The 21,555-nt window shown below is 31.9% G+C and overlaps 1 protein-coding gene across 1 annotated transcript; it reads left to right on the top strand.

Moving 5' to 3' along the window:
• Positions 1-147: 147 nt before the first annotated feature.
• Positions 148-16,314, top strand: LOC129221508 (60S ribosomal protein L8). Its single transcript, XM_054855999.1, has 7 exons — positions 148-231; positions 357-496; positions 4,406-4,547; positions 8,322-8,540; positions 10,670-10,785; positions 12,478-12,564; positions 16,212-16,314. The coding sequence occupies exons 2-7, from the start codon at positions 359-361 to the stop codon at positions 16,284-16,286; spliced, it is 777 nt and encodes a 258-aa protein (XP_054711974.1). The 5' UTR covers positions 148-231; positions 357-358; the 3' UTR covers positions 16,287-16,314.
• Positions 16,315-21,555: the final 5,241 nt, after the last annotated feature.

The raw sequence follows: 21,555 nt of genomic DNA, 5'->3' as shown, positions 1-21,555 counted from the left end.
TTTTTTTTCAGTGAAATTAAGGGGCGAAAGATTGTTTTAGAAAATTTAATAATTTTCATTTTGAAAACATGAAAATATAGTACTGATGAGTTGAGTTTTAATTATGTTCATTAATAATCGTCATTTTTATCCTTAAAAAGTGAAGTGAAGATGAGCATAACTGGTGACGAGATTACATCGAAGACGGCACGAAAAAAATTTTTTGCACGTTCACGTGGACTTGCTATAAAGGTAATTAATACAGTTATAAATTAAGAAACAATTGTAAATTAACAAAATATTAAAATTTAGTTAACTGTTTTCGAAATTTTGTCGTTTCCTTAGCATAACTTCATTTATTACGCTTGATATTTCAGCAATGGGTCGTGTAATTAGAAGTCAAAGGAAAGGTGCTGGAAGCGTTTTTAAAAGTCACACGAAACATCGAAAAGGAGCACCCAAGTTACGTGCCGTTGATTTCGCAGAAAGACATGGGTACATCAAAGGAATAGTTAAGGTAAATTTATCATATCAGAGATTTCATTATTATGATACTGCTTATAGAGCCTCTCAGGGCTATCAAGTTCAAAATGTTCTGTGTATTTTATTTTTCAAAGTAATAACACCTTTCTAAGACATGTATCGGTAGGACATTTTTTTTTTTAAATCTTGATCAATGTATGGGTTTTCAATTTTTAATTAAAGTATGTAGAGTGAAATAGATCCATGAACCATGTGTTAGGCTTAAGACTATAATGAGCCGAAACGTAGCTTTTTCACAAAACGTTTAACCGTTTCGAGTTGGGCTATTTAAAATTTCAATAAATTCTATTGATGGCATTTTCTTTTTAACCCGTAACAGGGGAGGTGAAAAGGTAGGACGTCATAGGGGACGTGAGGTCTCATAGACCGCTTTGTTTACAATTTAAAAAAAAAAATCCTGTAATTAAGATACATTCCTGTAGTTTCCCTTAGATGTTCTTTGAACCTTTATTAACACAGGTAAAAAATATTTTTGAACCTAAATATGCCTTTTCCGAGGAAACATTGCTAGAGTCTTAAGAATTTTCGAGAAAATCATATGCTGCAGTAAATAACTATCTATTCGTAATGTAAATGAATTGCTTGTAATTTACATTTTAGTTCTTTAATATATACAGATCATTTTAGTACCAAAAAACTGATTATATCACGTTACGTTAATTTTTTGACAGCTCTTTACCTATTAGTATTTCGAGAAAAAATTCAGCCTTCATAGTCCCTAAAACATCATTGCGTAACATTTGTGAACATTTCAAACTACCTCATCTGTTGGATGCAAAAACTATATCCGCGATTCTAACGTTAAGAGCCATGTCTACTACTGCGGAAAATTGTACAGGGGTGAATGTGTTTCGGTATTTTACCGAATTTCCGGTATTTTCGGACGTATTTCCGGTATTTTTATGTCCGAAAATACCGGAATTATGTTTTTTTTTTGTTGTGCTTTTATCTCCCTACCTCCGCAATTTCTTTTAATTTTATAATACTCATCAAATATACCTGTAAGAGCCTTAAGATGGACACCTATCCCTTAAGATGTACAAATGTCAAGATAATTTGTATAACAACAGCTTTAAAGTAACTTTGTAACCCATTAAAAATTTAATCAAATGTACACACACTATTTTGACTCAGAACTATTTAATACTATGGCAAAGGTGCACTTAAGTTATAGGGGTCAAAGATATCCCCCCCCCCCCCCCCCCCCCCCCCCCCCCCCCCCGTTCTCGCTTTGAAACTTTCAGATATTTTATGAACTCACAATCACCCTGATTGTAACACTGGAGAGGAGGTGCGGTCTCACAGAGCACTTCTAAAGAATGCGGTGAAATTTAAACCAGATGCACTTGCCTAAAGATACTGATAAGCCCAAGGAATGTTCAAGGACACAAAACAAAAAGCTATTGGGGAAACCCATTCAATTGGACTGAAAATGAAATAGGGGTGATCGGATTAACTTTTGAGCGGTCTGTGAGATCGCAGCTCCCCTGTTAAGGGTTAAGAATAACTGTCGAGTTCAATTTTGCACCCGCCCCCTTTCCGTTTTCTTCCCTTGGAAATTGTTTAAATGTCTGATCTGTATCTTCCTTTTAAGTGCCCTGAAGATATTATTTGAAGCAGTGATTTCTAACCTGCAGTTCGTCCACTTAAATTTTAATTAAGAACACTTTTGGATTCCTCTCTTTTCACCTGATTAAATGGTTGTCAACATATTAGTTCTATTATATGTGGTCTACTTAAGATGCCAGGGCTCGAAAAATCTTTAAAATTTTACATGCCCTGTAGGGCATGTTTATCTAAAAGATACATGCCCGAATCAAATTTTTACATGCCCAGCTTTTTTTATTGAATAATAATAAAAATATTAGAATTTTGTCACATAGCATTATCAGGCAAAAAAAAAAAATCTTTATATCTGAATCAAAAAATTGCAATAATTACACGCCCATCCCAGCTTGTAAGAGTAAAAGACTCATGCCGAATCCGTATTTTTACACTCCCCAGACATGTCAGGCAATGGAATTTTCAAGCCCTGTAAGATTCTGGGGGCGCTCTAAGGATTTTGAATTGTTATCCAGTAAATTAGCCGAATTTTAAATGATAGCCGAATTTCAAAAGTCTTAGCTAAGTTAGACTAACTGGTTTTAATGTATTTTTGTCTGTAGAAAAATTTAATCAGAGAATGAAAAGTAACCATATTTTTGACAACCTTTTGAGGATAAGGGAGATATTTTTTTTCCTTTTGGAAATTCCTTTGGCAGTTGCGAATGCTTAACGCAGTTCCTGGATTTAGGATGAGACCATAGAGGCAACGCTCACTATAGAGGATCATTTGATCTCATTGAGACCAAATGATCCTCTATAGTAAAAAGTTAAGAATCACTGATTTAGGCACCCACAAAAGAAGTGGTCAAGATTGCCGCTTCACTGAATATACATCCTTTTATCTCAGAAGTTTTCATTAGGCTCATGTTAAGACACTTGAGATGGTTGTGAAAACATCCCATGCCTCGAATTACCAATAACTTGATGGTTTTAGCTAAGCTTGCCAGACGTCTCAAATTTCAGACAAATCCTGGTGTCCCGGGCCCATTTACTTGGCGTCCCAGAAAAAATCTTATTTAATTATAGACGATCCAAAATGTTTTGAAATAACTAAGAAGGATTATTTAGAGTAATTACTTTCTCTTTTTTCCCCTTGCACTGTATGAGAAATGAAAACTATAGAAGAGTGATATTCTGGTAATGAATAGTTATACTGTTTTTTCGTATTGTCTTGTCTCGCCACATTACGCCCCTTCGTGTGAAATAATATTGAAATCGCTTGTCTCGGCTACAGCTGTTTATGATAGAGATAAAATAATCTTTGAACAACCCATGGTCTGATGATAGGAGTTTAATGAAGGAATCTACAGTTAAAGGCTTAATGACATGTAAATATATCGGATTTGATTGTGCCAATTTTCACAATAAGATTAAACCTAAAATATACTTTCTGAAAAAAGTCCTATCCAGTGAAAAATACTAGTAAATTAGCGTCCCGTTTAGTATTTCAGGAATATGGCAAGCCTAGTTTTAGCTAGTCCCTTTAGTTGTCCAGAATTGCATGTCGAAAAAAGGGGGATCAAAAGTGTAGAGTTGATTTATAAATAAAACATAAAAAGTATTTTGATGAAATCATAAACCTATATGTTTTGCGTATATTTTGTTCATTATCTTGAAGCCTGTTGGGGCCATTCCACCGTCATGTGCGCGCAAAAATACGCTTTAATTTCATTAACATTTCGTCATATCATAATATTTTTAAGAACCTGGGATAAGCAATTTTTTTAATCCTTACTTTGGATACCAAGATACTCTTGCCACAATTATATTTTTATTAAACAATTTTGTTATTTAAAATAAAATGTATTTACATGCGGGACATCCAAAGTCAACCTCTGGTTGATTTTGAGCAAAAATGACTGATTGAGCAAAAATATTAGCTTTTGAATAAGCTAATATTTTTGCCCTATTAATACAGCAATGACGAAACAAATTGTAGATTTTGAAAGCTATAGTTCTAACATAAAGGAAATATTTCTCTTTAGTTTATAAATAATTATTTTAAACCATTGAAAAAAAATTGTATATGCCCATTCCATTGAAAATGGTCATTTTGTCCTGCATGTGACAGTTCCTATATTTCATGAAAAAAATGACTTTTGAAGAAAGTTTTTGCTTAAGAAGTCACATGCATTTGTGATTTCTCAAGCAACAAAATTTTGTTCATCATCCTTTTTAATTATTTTTTACAAAATACACGAAGCGTCACGTACGGGACAAAATGACCATTTTCCGTGGAATGGCCCTGTTCTCTAGTTAACTTTCTCTCAACTTTCAGGAAATCATCCATGATCCCGGTCGGGGTGCTCCTTTGGCAGTGGTGGTCTTTAGGGATCCTTACAGGTACAAACAAAAGAAAGAACTCTTCATCGCTGCTGAAGGAATGTACACTGGACAATTTATTTATTGTGGAAAGAAAGGTAGATTAGATTATTTTCTACATTATTCTTAAAAAGGTACATAAAAGAATCTCCATTTTATTTGCACACTCCAAAAATTTGATTTTTTTTTTTTTTTCATATACCTATGACAAAAAACTTTTGGAAACTTTTCGAATGTCGGGAACTCATGCTTCTCCTAAGATTGCATGCAGTGTTTGAAATTTCAATCTTTTTGCATCTTGTAAATTGTTCGATTGTTTTAAAAGATAGAAGCTAAAAATGTTATCTATTAAACCCTACAGCATCTTTTAAATATTTTTCTGTTAATTGAAGTGATATATTTTTCCTTCCTAAAGCTTGTATTGATTGTTGCCAGGCCTATTTTATGCTGTCCCGCATTAACTACTGCTACTGTTCTGTTCATTTTATCTTGGTGGACATTTTATAGCAACAGATACAACCATTTAAATAGTAGGGCTCGACCTATGGCAATTTTTTGCCGATGGGCCGATGCCGGTTGTTCAAAGAGGGCCGATTGTTTTCCTCCAAATGGCCGATGCCGATGGCAAAAAAAATCAACCAGAAATGAATTGATAAGATTGTCAGGGATTTAAAGGATCATTGATTCATTTCACTTTACTTCTTTTCTACGAATAAGGAATTGTAATCACAAAAAAAAAGATTTTGACCTAAATTTCTATTTTACGATCATCCAATTTATACTTCACAAGTTTTTCGGCACATCTATACATGCATATGCGCCTAAGAACGTATAGGCTAAGAACCGAAATATCCATTTTGAACGCCTCCTCAGTTAATTATCGCAAATTCTCTTGTAATGTCTTCATGCGCGTAAATTTGCGTCACTCAAAAACTTTATGAAATAGTACGTTGAAAACTCATACGTACGTAGTACAGACCCCGAAGAGGTTTTTTTGGGGGGAAAAGTAGGAAATAAGGAATCAAAAATTAAAAAAGAAGGAAAAGTAGGAAAAAAAATCACTTAAAAAAGTAGTAAAAAATAGGTGGAGATAGGACTACACACACATCAAGAGGAAACAAATTTAGCGTAAATTTTATTTCTAATGTAAAATAAACTAACAGTATTTTTGATTTAAAAACGGTCCCAAAAATTAAATAACAGTTCTTTTGAAGTCTTCAAGGGATTTAATGAAATACCGAGTTGCAGAAACAAAACGAAAGAAAGAAGCTGACAATCATCAGTATTAAAAATAAACTAGTGGGAACAAAGATTATTAATTACAAAAATATGAATATAAAATTCAAACAAAGAAACACCCTTAAACAATACAGTAATAAAATTTTTAAGTGTAAAAGAGTAAAATGCAAAGTAACGATCGCAAAATAATAATAATAAAATAAAACTCATATTTTGGTGCAATAAAACCATTTTTGTTAAAGATTTGTTTTGTCAAAAACGAAAACATTCCTTCAAGAGCATTCATTAATCATTTGAAAATACCAACACTTTCAGCTCCTGTTGTCATAAACTATGATACAAAAAGCAAAGCAATTATTAAGTTAGTTTTAGTTAAAAATAATCAGCAGCTACCACCAATGCCTCGGAAGAGTTTCTGAATCTGCTTCAGCACTTCCGAAGAAAAAATTCAAAAGTCCCTTTGATTTCCGAATTATGTCGCCATTCAAAACGTCTTTAATCAATTTCTTACATTAATGCTCTAAATTCTTCCTAAACAATAGATAAAGCTTGAAAAAAAAAATCTCTAATTTTATGAATGGTGTTAGTTTTAAACAACTAAGAAGTACGTGAAATACACCGCCAGCTCAGTCATTTCTAGCCGAGGACTGCAGTTTCGTGCTTGTTAGCACTCATCAGCCCGGCATAAGTTAGTAACTGAGCTGGAGATGGAAAAAGCTCTAAAGGAAGCCAAGAGTGCGAAACGAACTGGTAGCTAATATAGAATTAGCAGACCAGACGAGTGACCGAAGCAATGGTTCGGTTCAACGTCGAAGATTGAACGCAAAGCAAGGTATATTCAGTAAATTACCGGGGGCCCATTAGCCAGGGCTAAAGCAGAAATACGTGAAATACACCGCCAGCTCGGTCATTTCCATCCGAGGACTGCAGTTTCGTGCTTATTAGCACTATGAGTGCTAATATAAGGAGTGCAGTAATTTACTGAACTAAGAAGTACCACTAGAGATGAACACCACTGATTTAGGCCATTCAACTAAGCTAAGGAAATATTCTTCTAAATCAGCATGCCTTGTACAGGGTGGCGACAGATCAGGGAAAAGTCAGGGAACTTTATGAATCAGGGAAAAGTCAGGGAAATATCAGGGAATTTTGAAAAAATAACAAAAAATCAGGGAAAATTTATTTTATGAAGAAAAAAATTTTTTTTTGCTTTACAAAATTTAGTACTCTAATTCCCTATGCATTTTCCGCCAATTATCTGTTCAAACAAAAAGTAAAATTATGAGGTGCGATTATACACTGCCGCATATTTGTGCATCTTTTTTCCTCAACGTCAAAGTACTGAATCTTACTTATTAACCACAGGATGACTTCCTAAGATTGCTTCTGTGTCTGTTAGGTTGTTTATTTTACCTAGCTTGAAATTTCCTTTTACGCTTTCAATGCTACGTAAAATAAACAACCATACAGGCAAAAAGGAAACCTTCATTAATGCCTTAGCTCCTTTGCCTTTATTCCATTGTCTCGAAGTAATTAAGTACTGTAATCACGATTTCAAGAAGAAATCTTTGGTTTTTGAATTAATACTATAAAAGCTTAAAAGTTATTACTTCTTCGTGTTTTTAATTTAATTGCTAAAATTGAACTTTCAATTAAAAAAACTTTGTTTTTTGCCGTTATACTATTTGTTGTCGCCGCAGATTATAAAGGTTTTCTTTTCTTCAGACTGAAGTGATTTTTTAATTTTATAACCAAGTTGTATTCTTCTTTTATATATTTTGAAATTAACTAATTGCTTTTTTCTTCTTCTTTTTTTTCTTGCATTTCAAAGTTGTTTGTTACAAAAGCAATCTAAGATTTTTTTTCGTTACGTACTGAAATCATTTGAAATAGAGTTAACTTGTGTACTTAAGTAAATATCTTTACTTTTTTATTGTTAAAATGCTGTATTCATTCATTAAAACCTATGTTCTTGATTAGAGAAAAGCTCCCTATGAATGTATGTCAAATGGTTTCATCTGTTTTGCATAAATATGTCAATGAGTTATATAAGAATAACTACATTACTTCTATTCTTTCACTATTACTTGTTATTCTTGCAACAATTATTATACTGTTTGAAAACTTAGTTCAAAATAATTTCAATTACTTTTTAGTTCTATCAGAAATACACACATGTTTTTAAGAGTAATTTTAATAGTTTTTTAAAATTCTTATGCTAAGTGGTTTCTGGAAGTAAAGTTTTTTTTTTTAATTTTTTATAATCTTTCTATGTAGAAAAAATTAATATACTGTTTTGTAGGGTTTTTTTCCCCAAAAAAATTGACTTGATATGTGTTTTTAACCATTTTATTAAAAAATAGCATTTTTTAAAAATAAAACTTTAGTTCAACAACTTTACACAACTTAAAACGTTTAAAATACTGCATTTTATACAAACATACTATGGATTTCAAGTAGAGTAAAGAAAGAAAACCATTATCATTGGCAACGTAAATCAGGGAAATTTGGTGAACTTAATCAGGGAAAAGTCAGGGAACTTTTTTTCACAGTTCCTGTCGCCACCCTGTTGTAATTTTTCCAAAAGAAATTCAAATTAATACTTATCTAAAATAATGTTTTCTTTTTGACAGCTGTTTTACAAGTAGGCAATGTGCTTCCTGTGGGTGCTATGCCTGAAGGTACCATTATTTGCAACTTGGAAGAAAAATCTGGTGATCGTGGACGTCTGGCCAGGGGCTCCGGAAATTATGCCACTGTTATATCTCACAATTTAGATACGAGGAAAACGAGGGTAAAGTTGCCATCTGGTGCAAAAAAAGTTCTACCATCTTCAAACAGGGCTATGGTTGGTAAGTGACTTTTAGAACCATTTCTTTTTATAATCCGGTCTCCAATAGTTTAAAGAGAAGGCAAAACTGCAGTCTTCAACCTTCAGACTTTTATTCCCATCCAGGAAGAATTGACAATTATTTTGGTGAGAATGGCCATTGTTAGACTATGTCAGTCAATATAAAGCTTTTTTTTTTTTCAAATTTATCAACAGCTGTTGAATTGTTTTTTAAAATTTTTTAATACAATAAGAGTCTATTATACGTGTTTCAAAGTGGGGTAGTGTTGCAATTGTTATAAATAAGAAACTTAACTATGAGGGAAAAGATATCTGCATACAAAATATTTCTTTTCTTTCTGTTATTTATTCTATAACTTTTCCCTGCTTAGAATATTTTATCACTGTTAAGGAAAAACAAGCTTATGCTTATTTTAAAATCTTTTTTTTTAAACCCAAAAGTTGTTGAGTTGTAAATTTAGAAGTCCTTACTTTTATTTTAAAAATCCCGTTTATAGTCAAATTTCTTCATGCAAAGTCTTCTTAATTTTATGCATAAGCTTTCTCCAATTTTCAGCTTTCTATATTGGCAGGTGGTATAATTAAGTTGAACTGAGACTGTGAGAAGTGAAAAAAAAAAAGAATTAAAAATTTGCAGATTTCCAATAATACAAATAAGAGAACTCTCCTTGCTTTGGGAAAGAAATGTTAGTAGTGGCCCTGATAAGATGCTGCTATACAGCATGATTTAGAAAGAAAATTCCATGAAAGGCTCTTTTAAACGTCAATCCCTTTGCTTCTCACTGCCTCAATTGAAAATCTTAGCATAAAGCTAGGTTTGTAATGTAAGGCAGTGGTTACATATTGCAAAATATTCCTAAATTGCAAATACAGTGAAACCTTAATGTCTCGAAACCAACCTGGGAAAATGCTGAAAAGTTATGTATTTTCTTGTAATTTTTTCCTGCGATTTCAAAGTTTTTGCACAGAAGCAAGTTTAATTGCTGACTTTCCTTGGAAATTTTTGTAGCTGAGTCATTTTCAGAGACATCTAACAATTTTCCTAAAAAGTATGACAATAGGGAATTGGGGAATGGTTAACGGGAAAATTAAATTGAATGTGTTTGATAATGGAATTCGAGCTTTTGCCATTTCTAAATGAAAAAAGAAAGTAGAGATTGCTACTTATTTCAAAACGACTTGTTTATTGTTATGCAGAGTGGTTGCATAGTAGGGGAATGTGAGGCGAAGTGAAATGGTTAAGATCACTTACTTTTTTCCCATGTGAGCAAATTCTTTTTTTTTTTTTCATGGGGCAAAGTGAAAAATGAGTTTTTTTGAAATAAATATTTTTTATTTAATTACTAAAGAATTTTTGATCAACTGAATAAATAAATAGAAGTGAATGGATAAATAAAAATTAAAAGGAAAAACTAAACAAATAAGAAATTTAATAAATTCGAGAAAAATAAATGAAGAATGAAGTAGTGAATGGATGAATAAATAAGCGAATTATAAAATGAAGAAGGAATGTAAAACGAAATAATTAATGAATTCGTGAGTCCTTTAAAGGATTGAATAAGTGAACAAAATGATCTATTTCACTTAGTCTCCCATGCACTTAAATAACTGTACAAATTATTTAAAATACAAATAAGCTTAATATGAAACAAATAAACGCTGCACCGAATAATAGATCTCAGTTAATAACAAGAACAAAATCATTTAATAATAACAAAAATAATTTTTGACTTACAACAAAATATTACTGTTTGAGTATCCATTTATGAAAATGTTTTTGTTATCATATTCTTGGATTTTCAGAAGTAACTTTTTCTTGACTGAAATAGACTACATGTGTTACTAAATAGTTAAAGTATTACCAGATAGGTGGCGCTGAAAGTGCAGCAAACACTCTACTATTTTACTTTGTCCCACATTCCCCTACATATTTAATATAAATCCTGTATGCGTGTAGTTGTGTTTCTTCATAACCTTGATTGCTCAATATCTAGAATTTGTTTCTCTTTAGAAAGATTCGCGGAAAAGGAGGTTTAACTGAGATCCTTTTTCCTTACTGAAAGCCTTCTTGAACTAGAAATAACCTTTGACCCTCCACTGGTAATGAATATGCATCCATTTCTTTTTTAGGTATTGTTGCTGGGGGAGGACGTATAGACAAACCAATCCTAAAAGCTGGTCGTGCTTATCATAAATACAAAGCCAAGAGGAACTCTTGGCCCAAGGTTAGAGGTGTGGCCATGAATGTAAGTATCCAATTTTCTACTTTTTCCACTCTATTCCTATACGAAATTCCAAGGTTATTCTACTATAGCAGTCATTGATATGGCCAAGATATGAATATCAGTTACATTGATTTAGCTAATTATGAACAACTTATTTCATACTACAAAACCATATTACATAACTGTCGACCCTCCCGAACAGTTCGGCAAATTCTTGAATTTTGATATCTTCTCACTAAGAAGTACAGTAGAGCCTCGATTATCCGAGCTGATTGGGACTGCTAGTGCCTCGGATGTCGGAATTCTCGGTTAATAGAAACTTTGCGTAATAACCTGTCCAAATCACAAACTGTATGAATTAAAAATACGATAGAATATTTTTTTAAGATGGACCTATAAAAAGTCAATTAAAGTTTTTTCAACAATACCAAATTTAATATTAAAAGATGCAATAAAAAACAAATTTATAGGATACATTTTATTTTCAAACTGAAAACTCATTATTTTATTAAATTAAGTTTTTTTTTTTTTTTTGAAAAATGGACTTCATTATTGGCTCAGCAGAAACGTCGGTTAATCGAAGCTCGAATAATCGGGGTTCTACTGTATTAAGCAAGGTTAAATACTTGTTTTGCATGTTTGAGTACACAAATCAAACTTCTACAAAATGCATTTTAAATTTTTTTTATAAAGGAAAATGAAATAAACAGTCTAGACTGTGGTGCTAAGCACAAAAGTGGTGTCTATAGTTGAGCTCTAACTGGGATTATGCTGTTTTACATTTTACACCTCATATTTTTGATTCAGACACCCTTTTTCAGATGAACAGGGATCATCATATTTAGGTAAAATACATTACAGAAAACCACCTTGTGGGTGGTGCAAATAACTCAATTTTGTTAGGAAGTGCAGATACAATTTCTGTGCGTAGCACAGCATTATGAGCAGAAGTATTTGAAAGTTATGGGAATTTTTTATCTTATAAGTAACAAGTGTTGTAAAAAATGTTGTAAATTAAGCTTTTGCTTTGAGTAGTTGCATTTTCGTGATTTTCTAAAAGATTATTTGGCAATTATGGACACATAAACCCACATTTATTCCGTTCAACATCAGAACTGTTTTCCTTTAATAATTTTATTTATTCAGCAAGCTTGAAATAGTATTTTATTTGATATGGTATTATTTACAAAAAAAAAAAAAAAGCATATTGTTTGGGATAGTGAAATCATGTAAAACCCAGGCTTAAACCAGTTTTCTTTAGTATTCTTTTTTCCTCCAAATTTAATTTCATAATCAGTTTCACACTGAGCTCTAAATATTTCTGGGTTAGGATATTTCAAGAGCTTCAACATGGAGGAATTTTCTTGTACATTTAGATATTTCAAAGCCATTACACTTTACAAAAAATAAATTATAAGTTTATAATTTATCCATAACATTACTATTACTAAATTCATAAAGAATAAAAACTCGAAAGATTCCAATTTAGGCCAAATTAAACAATGACTTAAGATGGGCTCGATTTGTTAACTTGTTTTTTACCTAAAAGTCCAGGAAATCTTGCGCAAATAAGACACTTCTACCATCAGTTTTCCTTCTTACAAGTATTTTATTAAATGCAGACTTCGTGATAAACTGTTATATTTTTCTGCTAAAATGGGAATTTTTACTGTGACAAAACTTAATTAACGTTGTCGATCTTTTTCATTCTAGCCCGTTGAACATCCTCACGGTGGTGGTAATCACCAGCATATTGGTAAAGCATCCACTGTCAGGCGAGATGCATCTGCTGGTCGCAAGGTAAGTGGAGCTGCGTTCATTTTGATAATTATCCCTTTAAATGTAGGACTGATATCCCCTTAAAATTTGTGGTAAAAGTAATTTTGCTCAATATTTTAGGCTAGTTCAAATGTTTAGAAAAATATTGGAAATAAAATAATTATTTAAAATTATACTTTTAATATAATTAGGAAAGCTCTAACGGGGGGGGGGGGGCTTACCGTCTCGGAAATTCAGACGCTACTCATTACGCTGACGACGTAGCCACCGAGCTGCTGCCGAAGAGAAATCTCTACTAGTATATAAAAGCTGTCTAAAATTTTAGAGGCAGTTTTCTCGTAATGTTCTGGCTAGTGTGCTTTATTACTTTACTGTAGGGATATTCTCAAGAGTTACTACTAATATTTATTGGAATTTTGTTCTGATAAGCGGGATTGTTTGCTGGATCTGGGATAAAAAAAGCCTTGGCGTTTCTATATTTTTTAATCGGCAAAACCTTTCTTCTACTAAGCAATCAATAAATGGTTAGCCCTTGCAACACCAGGCTCAAGATTTCTGAATACAAACTCGTAAAAGTTGTTTACAGCTTAAAAAAAAAAAAAAAAAAAAAAAAACTTCTGCTCCTTGGAAACCTCCTTTTCCGTAACTTCTACTAGACCTAAATCTTCCTTCTGCTGAGGTGTGCCAATCCAGTTATCACGACAAAAACGTAGAGGAGTTCATTATGTAAAAGTAGTCTTCCGAAGATGACTCTTTTTAATGCTACAGTCTTAGACCGAGCTACACCAGAAAAATAGATATGAGCCGTTTTCACATGGAACCAATGTGTTGAAGTTAAAGGGGTGGGAAACAGACATAAAGTGAGTTTTGAAAAAATATGCAGTTGACCCATTTTCAAAATGACCGATTCAATTTCTCTATTACTAAACTGCTTAAGCTGTATTTCATGCCCTAAAATTTGCGGTTCTAATTGATTATTTTCGTCCAGTTTTGTTAGCAAACTGTAAACAAAATTTAACCTATTGTTTATTGTATGTACTCTGAGGAATGAATATGGGTCATATCACATCGAATCGCCTAATGCCATGAGCCATCATATCTCCGGTTTTGTCCATTATTTTTTTACGAACAGATATCAGTGAGATAAGCCAGGGGTCTGTCCAGGATTTTTCACAGGGTCCGTTTTTTGTGAAAAATAAAATAATTTTGTGAAAAGTGAATTAATTTTGTGAAAAATAAAATAATTTCGCAAAAAAAAAATTTTTTTTTTTTTGTTAAATCGAAATTTTAGAATTTAGAGCAGGTACAAACTACATCATTTAAACTTAAAGTAGAGTGTTTTCCTCTTCTATGTTGAGAATATCATTCTGGGGTGTTTTTCTAGTATTTAGTGGGGGGGGGGGGGGCGGCATCGCTCCTTCAAGTAGCAATATTTATCTACCATTCTACATTATGTTAAATTATACTAGAAATATTTCTGTACAGCATTTAAAATAATTGTAACAAATAAATAAAATTCAGACGAGGGGGTTCAGCATTTAACTTCTTGACCCAAGACACTCTTAAAAAAGCACAGAATTTCGTTTAAAACTTATAAACTCCGTGATTTTAACAAAAATAAAGAGATTTTATTTGTTTACTTCTTAACAAAGCGTACTAAACATCAAAAATTCAAAAAATCGGAATCCCATAGCGGATGCAAAGAGATCGCAATTCTCAAAGTGAAGGCATCAAAGGTATAAAAACGGCTTGTAAAAGATATATTTTTGATAAAATAATTTTTAAATTGCATTTTAGAGTCCAGTGATAAACATATCATTAATATCTGTGGACACAGTTAAAGCAAAAATAAATTAAACCATCGATTTAGCATTTTAATTTTTGACTCATAAAAAAAAAATGGAATTTTGCTTTGAAAACTTGAAGTGCGTGTTTTAACAAAAATAGACTTTTCATTTATTTGCATCCTAATAAAACGAAGTTAGCTTGAAAAAAGAACAAAATATGATTCTTATATCGGATGTTAAAAGATTTCTTTTTTAAAATGTAGACGTCTAAAGAAAAAAAAATTCAAGTAAAACAGTTTATTTACAGTTAATCATCCTTGTTAGCATCGAAAAATCAAACCCATATAATTTTCTCCCAAAATAACAGTTGAACATCGCACCGCACCATAAAAACGCAAATATTGACAAGCTGGTAAAATGATGAGAATACTTTCTAATCAAGTTCATTATAAAGGTTTAACGCCAGACGCTAAATGGTGATAATTTTAAAGTTGGTAACCCTATCTGAAGCGATCACATTTTTTCCCCACTCTTACTATCCCTTTGCAGTTCTAAGTTCATTTCGCTGATATATATTATTGTTTATTAAATCATCAGCGGAAGAAAAGTGCTTACCAAACGCCTTTTCAGAAACGTTGACAACAACACCGCTGCTAATTAGCTGTGATAAAACAAACAAAATTATTTGAAACCAAACTTATTTCCAGCTGTTAATTTCTTTCCAAGAAGCAAACAACAAGCATTATATTTATTTGGCAGTAGCAATTTATCGCTTGCAGGAGCATCACAAAAGTGCAATTTTTTTTTCTTTGCAAAATTAGCAGATTTTGTATAAGCTGATCCCTCTAATTTGACTTAAAAAAGGTTCCAATTTGCTTTTAGATTTGCTCTTTCAAAAAACAATTTGTGAAAGATCCATTCTTGTTTATCAGAATTTTGTGAAGGGTCCGTTTTGGTTGATCGGATTTTTGTGAAAGGTCCGTTTTGTTTGATCGGGATTTTGTGAAAGGTCAGTTTTGGTTGATCGGATTTTTGTGAAGGGTCCGTTAACGGACCCAAATATCCTCTGGCCAGACCCCTGTAAGCTCAAATTATTTTTTAATGGATTTTTTGAATGAAAATTACATTTTGGAGAATTTTTTCAAAAATTCGATTTTTGATCATTTTTTTGGAGTCGCCGATTTGGAGTGAATTTAGAAATTCTCTCTTACTTCTTTATTTTTCAACCAATTAAGCTGCATTTGGTATCAATTTCAAGCTAATACTTTTCACTTTCAGTGTGAACCACAGAAAGTATTTTGTGAAAAGTTGGGTGTTGCCACTCTTTATCTAAAGTCAGTTTTTATGCTTTTTCAATTGGGAGATTAAATAAGTCATATCTCTGGAGTACCTACTATGATCGCTGACTACACTGACTTAATTCAAAGAAAGTTGAATGAATTTCTGTTGTTAAAATATGACTTTGTTCGGATTTTTGCTGATCCAATTCTTCTGTCAGTACTGAAAATTTAAATTGTGTCGCAGAAATTTGAAAGATTTTAAGAAGTTTGCGTACAGGCTGTTTCGGTTCAGGATTGAAAGTTACTTTCTGAAGAAAATTGAAGCTCTTTTTTATGCAGGGTTGTTTGATTAAACCACGGGTTTTTTTCCAACAATGTTTTTTTTTTTTTGAGCCTAATTAGAAAACATAATTTATAAAATGTTGCAAGCAGTGATAGAGTTGGTTAAATAAATGAACTATGTTAAAGCAAATTATGCTTGGGATAAAATGCTCCGTTCAAATGTCATGCAGCAGTTTTTCTTGTAGAATTTTTTTATTATCTATAAAACTTTTTATTTGGATTTTGTCTTTTGTTACTCATTATGTTTTATTTTTTCTAGGTGGGTCTCATCGCTGCCCGTCGTACCGGTCGTATCCGTGGTGGTAAAACTTCTGTATCTGGCAAAGACGATTAGACAAATAAAGATTTTTATTAAAACTTGTTATATAGTGTATAACATCATTATTGGTTTTCATAGTTTAGACACAGAACAGCTCTACACACCACAGAGGAGTGTTTGCATCTTTCATTATCTTCAGTTGAGCAAGATTTTTTTTTTTTAGCAGTAGTATTGGCAATTTCAGGTTATTTTTCTCGACCGCATTCTATGGGGACACTAAAAGGGCTACAACGCACCTAGAAAATATGGAAAACCTAGTATTGTCAGGGAATCCCTCTCAATTTTTTCATCTGATGCGTGAAACTAAAACGTAAAAATGTAGAAGCGCAGCAAATGTTGTATTCCAGGTAAGCGAATTTTCCTGAGGAAGAAAATTGAAGCTCTTTTTTATGCAGGTTGGTTTGATTAAACCACAGGTTTTTTCAACAATGTTTTTCTTTTTTGAAATATTTCATTGTTTTCCCCCAAATGTTTCCATAAATTTTACATATTATTGCAAAGAGCAAAATATAATTAGTGCAAAGTAACTAGCAGAGCTTTATAGATTAATTACAGATTAAATAAAAAATTTTTAGAAACTTAAATTTTTTTGAGGCAATGCAAATTTGCTAAATAGTTTTTATATTTTTTAACATCTATGCAGCTTTCCTAATAGGTACATAAATATACATGGCAGACCAACTAAATTTTCTAAATTTACATGGAAAAAAAATCCAAGTAGCTATTATGTACCATTAAAGCGATGCACAGTGTAAAGATATCTTAACAATACAGGGTGGCGACAGATCAGGGAAAAGTCAGGGAACTTTATTAATCAGGGAATTTTGAAAAAATAACAAAAAATCAGGGAAAATTGATTTTTTGAAGAATTTTTTTTTTTTTGCTTCACAAAATTAAGTACTCTTTTTCGCTCGAAAAAAAAATCCCCATTTTTCGCCAATTATCTGTTCAAAAAAAAAGTAAAATTAATGAGGTGCGATTATACACTGCCGCATATTTGTGCATCTTTTTTCCGCAACGTCAAAGTATTGGATCTTACTTATTAACCACAGGATGAACTTCCTAAGATTGCTTTTGTGTCTGTTAGGTTGTTTATTTTACCTAGCTTGAAATTTCCTTTTATGTTTTCAATGCTACGTAAAATAAACAAACATACAGGCAAAGAGGAAGCCTTCAATTATGCCTTAGCTCCTTTGCCTTTATTCCATTGTCTCGAAGTAATTAGCGTACTATAATCACGATTTCAAGAAGAAATCTTTGGTTTTTGAATTAATACTATAAAAGAAGTTATTACTTCTTCGCGTTTTTAATTTAATTGCTAAAATTGAACTTTCAATTAAAAAAAACTTTGTTTTTTGCCGTTATACTATTCGTTGTCACCGCAGATTATAAAGGTTTTCTTTTCTTCAGACTTTTGTGATTCTTTAATTTTATAACCAAGTTATATTCTTCCTTTATATATTTTGAAATCAACTAATTGCTTTTTTTTTTTCCTTTTTTTCCCTTGCATTTCAAAGTTGTTTGTTACAATAGCAATGTAAGATTTTTTCTCACTACATACTGAAATCACTTGAAATAGAGTTAACTTGTGTACTTAAGTAAAGATCTTTATTTTTTATTGTTAAAATGCTGTATTCATTCATTAAAAACCTATGTTCTTGATTAGAGAAAAGCTCCCCATGAATGTTTGTCAAATGGTTTCATCTGTTTTGCATAAATATGTCAATTAGTTATATAAGAATAACTACATTACTTCCATTCTTTCACTATTACTTGTTATTCTTGCAACAATTATTATACTGTTTGAAAACTTAGTTCAAAATAATTTCAATTACTTTTTAGTTCTATCATAAATACACATGTTTTTAAAAGTAATTTTAAGTTTCTTAAAATTCTTATGCTAAGTGGCTTTTGGAAGTAAAGTATTTTTTTTAAAAATTTTTCTATAATATTTCCATTTGTATAAAAATTTAATATACTGTTTTGTAGGTTATTTCCCCCCCCCCCCAAAAAAAAATTGTCTTGTTTTTTTTTAAACCATTTTATTAAAAAAAAGTAGCATCTTTTAAAAATATATCTTTAATTCAACAACTTAAAACGTTTAAAATACTGCATTTTATACAAACATACAGTGGATTTCAAGTAAAGCAAAAAAAGAAGACCATTATCATTGGTAACGTAAATCAGGGAAATTTGGTGAACTTAATCAGGGAAAAGTCGGAACTTTTTTTCACAGTTCCTGTCGCCACCCTGCAATAGAATATTTAAATAATGAGAAAAAAAAATCACTATAGTCCAAGAACACTTAGAGTAGGCATAAAATTGCGCTTATACCTGCACACTTTTTGCTTCCATGATAGATGATGCAGTCAGAGCAAGAAAAGAATATATATATAAAATTATGAAAACAGAAAACTCTGCTTGTATAAAAAATTTTAATTTTCATCTTTCAAGGAGCTTTTTTGATCCCAATAGAATAAAAGAAGTCTTATGTATGAATGGTGGAAGAATCTATTAACATATTTTTATGAGTCTTTATTATTGGAATATATTAAAAGTATTTCTATTATAGTTTTTACTGGGGCTTTTAATTAAAATGATTTTTTATTCTTTGATTAAAAAAATTGTATTCCTAAATGCATTAAACCTGAAGAAATAATGTCTACAATGGAAAACATGATTTTCCTAAAACCTACTTGTCGTGTTTCTTTAATTGTTGTCACTGATACATTACTTAAATAAATTACGTGATTTGTAACTTTTTTTAAAATCTTAAAACAAAGTACATCAGACTTATGATTCATTTGTAGAAATTGCAAAATACATTCCATGTTAAAGAATGCATGAGTTTAATTTTACTTTAATTTTTAGTATACAGCTATGATTTTGAGGAAACTAATTTTCAAGAATTTATTCTTGGTTATTTGTAATTAATAATGTCTGAACTATCATTACATATTGTATTTTTTATAATGATTAGATTTTCAAACAATATTCTCTTATAGAATTCTCCAAGTATGAGGAAATGAAATTAAATGGTTTTACTCTTAATTAAAGAAATTAGGCACAAATATGAGTATTAAACATTCTTTAACTATTCATAAAGTCTTTAGTATTTTCCTTATAAAATTGTTTTCCTTACAAAAAGTAATAAAAACCAAATAAACCTGGTTTAAACCAAAAAAAAAAAAAGTTTAAAAAAAAACCGGTGTTTATACCAACCCTATTTTTAAGAACTAAATGCAATAAAGCTACAAAAAAAAAAAAAAAAAAAATCCTTATGTAAAATATGAAGCTCTGATTTATATCATTACATTTTATTTTGCTTCTTTTGGGGAGGGGGGGGGGGATCAAGCCATGCGCTACTAGTATTTTCTGCAAAGTACATGTAGTCTTACTAGTATTTTAATAGCTTTTATTCTACTTTTTTTCTTTCTTTTTCATGAAATGAATCATAAAAATATAAGGCCTCAAAATTTTAGCTTTTACAGGTTAAAACTTGTTCTTTTGGAAGTAGCCAATAATAAAGTGACTTCGCCGAAATTGCTTAGTATTTATCCATGTATCCTCAAACTTTTCTATCATTTCAATGGTTGGAGTTTATTTTAATTCTGAATTGGAATGACTTTATTTATGCTTGCAAACTTGAACTTTATTTAGATAATTAACCATTACATATTTTTCGTAAAGATAGTAAATTGAAAAAGAAATGAGCATTTAATTTTTACTTTCTTCTATATCTAATATATAGAAGAAAGTATTGGATTCGTGCAAATTTTCGAATTTGGACGGATTTGAACGTTTTGATGTGTGCTGAGTCTATTTCAACTATTTTTGGAAAATGTGTGTCACGTATGTGCGTGACCAGTGTTTTGTGGCCGCTCTACAGCAAAAACCGCATAAAATCGAACGAAATTCAATACACGTGTGTACCAATGTGAACTTGGGCCCATTGGTTTTTGGCGCGAATTCCTCCAAGGGGGGTGGAGCAATGGGACTTTTTTGGGTTATGCATGCCTGCTATTCCCCAGGAAGTAACGGGCGGAATCAAACAAAATTTGGTCCATACGTTACCCTTAACAGGTAAAGGTGCTGATTCAATTTTGGTGTCAATAGCTGAAACGGGGGTGGAGCTATAGAACGTTTTTTGTCGTTAATTTTGACTGCTGTATCTCAAGAAATAATGAACATAATCAAACAAAAATTTATCGACAAGTAGCCCTTAAAGGGTTTAAGAAATGATTCTATTTTCGCGTCAACTGCTGAAAAGGGGATGGTGCAACCGGACGTTCTTTTTTTTCCATTGTGAGTGCCATATCTCAAGAAGTAATGCTACGTTCTGGATGGAATTTGGAATAAATATGAATCTATATGTAAACAGGCGTTGGTTCAATTTTGGCGCCAATCGCTCCAAGAGGTGCTGATTTTTTTTGAGCAATCACGATTGCTTATTGCTTTCATTTGACTGTTTTTGGCGTCCTATCATTTTCTTTTCCCACCGCCACCCTCCGCACCATCTCCGTCGACCGGCTACAACAACAACCGGGATACGATACTTCCTTTTTTGTAAAAGGAAGTAAAAAATATGTATACTTTGCTATTATTTTTACTTCCTTTTACAAAAAAGGAAATATTGTATTCGCGAAAAAATTTCGCCCCAAAAATCGGCCTTAATTTCCATTTTACTCATCCCGAATGAATGTTGAGTTTTTATTTCGACACGACCACACGTGGATAAGTGCCTAAGAAGGTATAGACGCTCGAAATATCTATTTTGACGATTCCCGAGTTAATTACAACGAGTTTCCTCGTGACGTCTGTATGTACGTATGTATGTCGCATAACTCAAGAACGGTATGTCCTAGAAAGTTGAAATTTGGTACGTAGACTTCTAGGGGGTCTAGTTGTGCACCTCCCCTTTTGGTTGCTTTCGGGTGTTTCTAAAGGGGTCTTTGGCCCCTTTTTGGGGGGACATCAATGTTCATTTCGATGTAAACTCAAGTGGTGTTATAATTTGGCGGACACTTGGCGGTTTATCGCCAGTCTTTTGGTCGCCAAGTTTTGGCGACAAATTTGGCGATTTTTTTTTTTTTTTTGGAGTTTGGTTTCAATTTGGCTACTGTTGGTGATATTTAGAGAGTAAACAATAGAATTAAAATTGCCAATGATGGGGAAATGACATTAAATTGGAGTAAAAGGAAGTCATGTGATGCACACATCAGCTCGTTTTTTTTTTTACAAACTGATGATTGAAGTACTGTCATGTGTCCATACTTGGGACAGT

This window comes from Uloborus diversus, chromosome 4 (genome assembly GCF_026930045.1).
Source record: "Uloborus diversus isolate 005 chromosome 4, Udiv.v.3.1, whole genome shotgun sequence".
NCBI classification, from domain to species: Eukaryota; Metazoa; Arthropoda; class Arachnida; order Araneae; family Uloboridae; genus Uloborus; species Uloborus diversus.
Note: the sequence above shows the minus strand (reverse complement) of the source record. Positions and strands in the feature narration are given on the sequence as shown.

Coding starts and splice junctions, on each gene's coding strand:
- LOC129221508 (XM_054855999.1), top strand. CDS start 359: ATGGGTCGTGTAATTAGAAGTCAAAGGAAAGGTGCTGGAAGCGTTTTT. Junction 4,548..8,321: donor TATTTATTGTGGAAAGAAAG/GTAGATTAGATT, acceptor TCTTTTTGACAG/CTGTTTTACAAGTAGGCAAT. Junction 12,565..16,211: donor ATGCATCTGCTGGTCGCAAG/GTAAGTGGAGCT, acceptor TATTTTTTCTAG/GTGGGTCTCATCGCTGCCCG.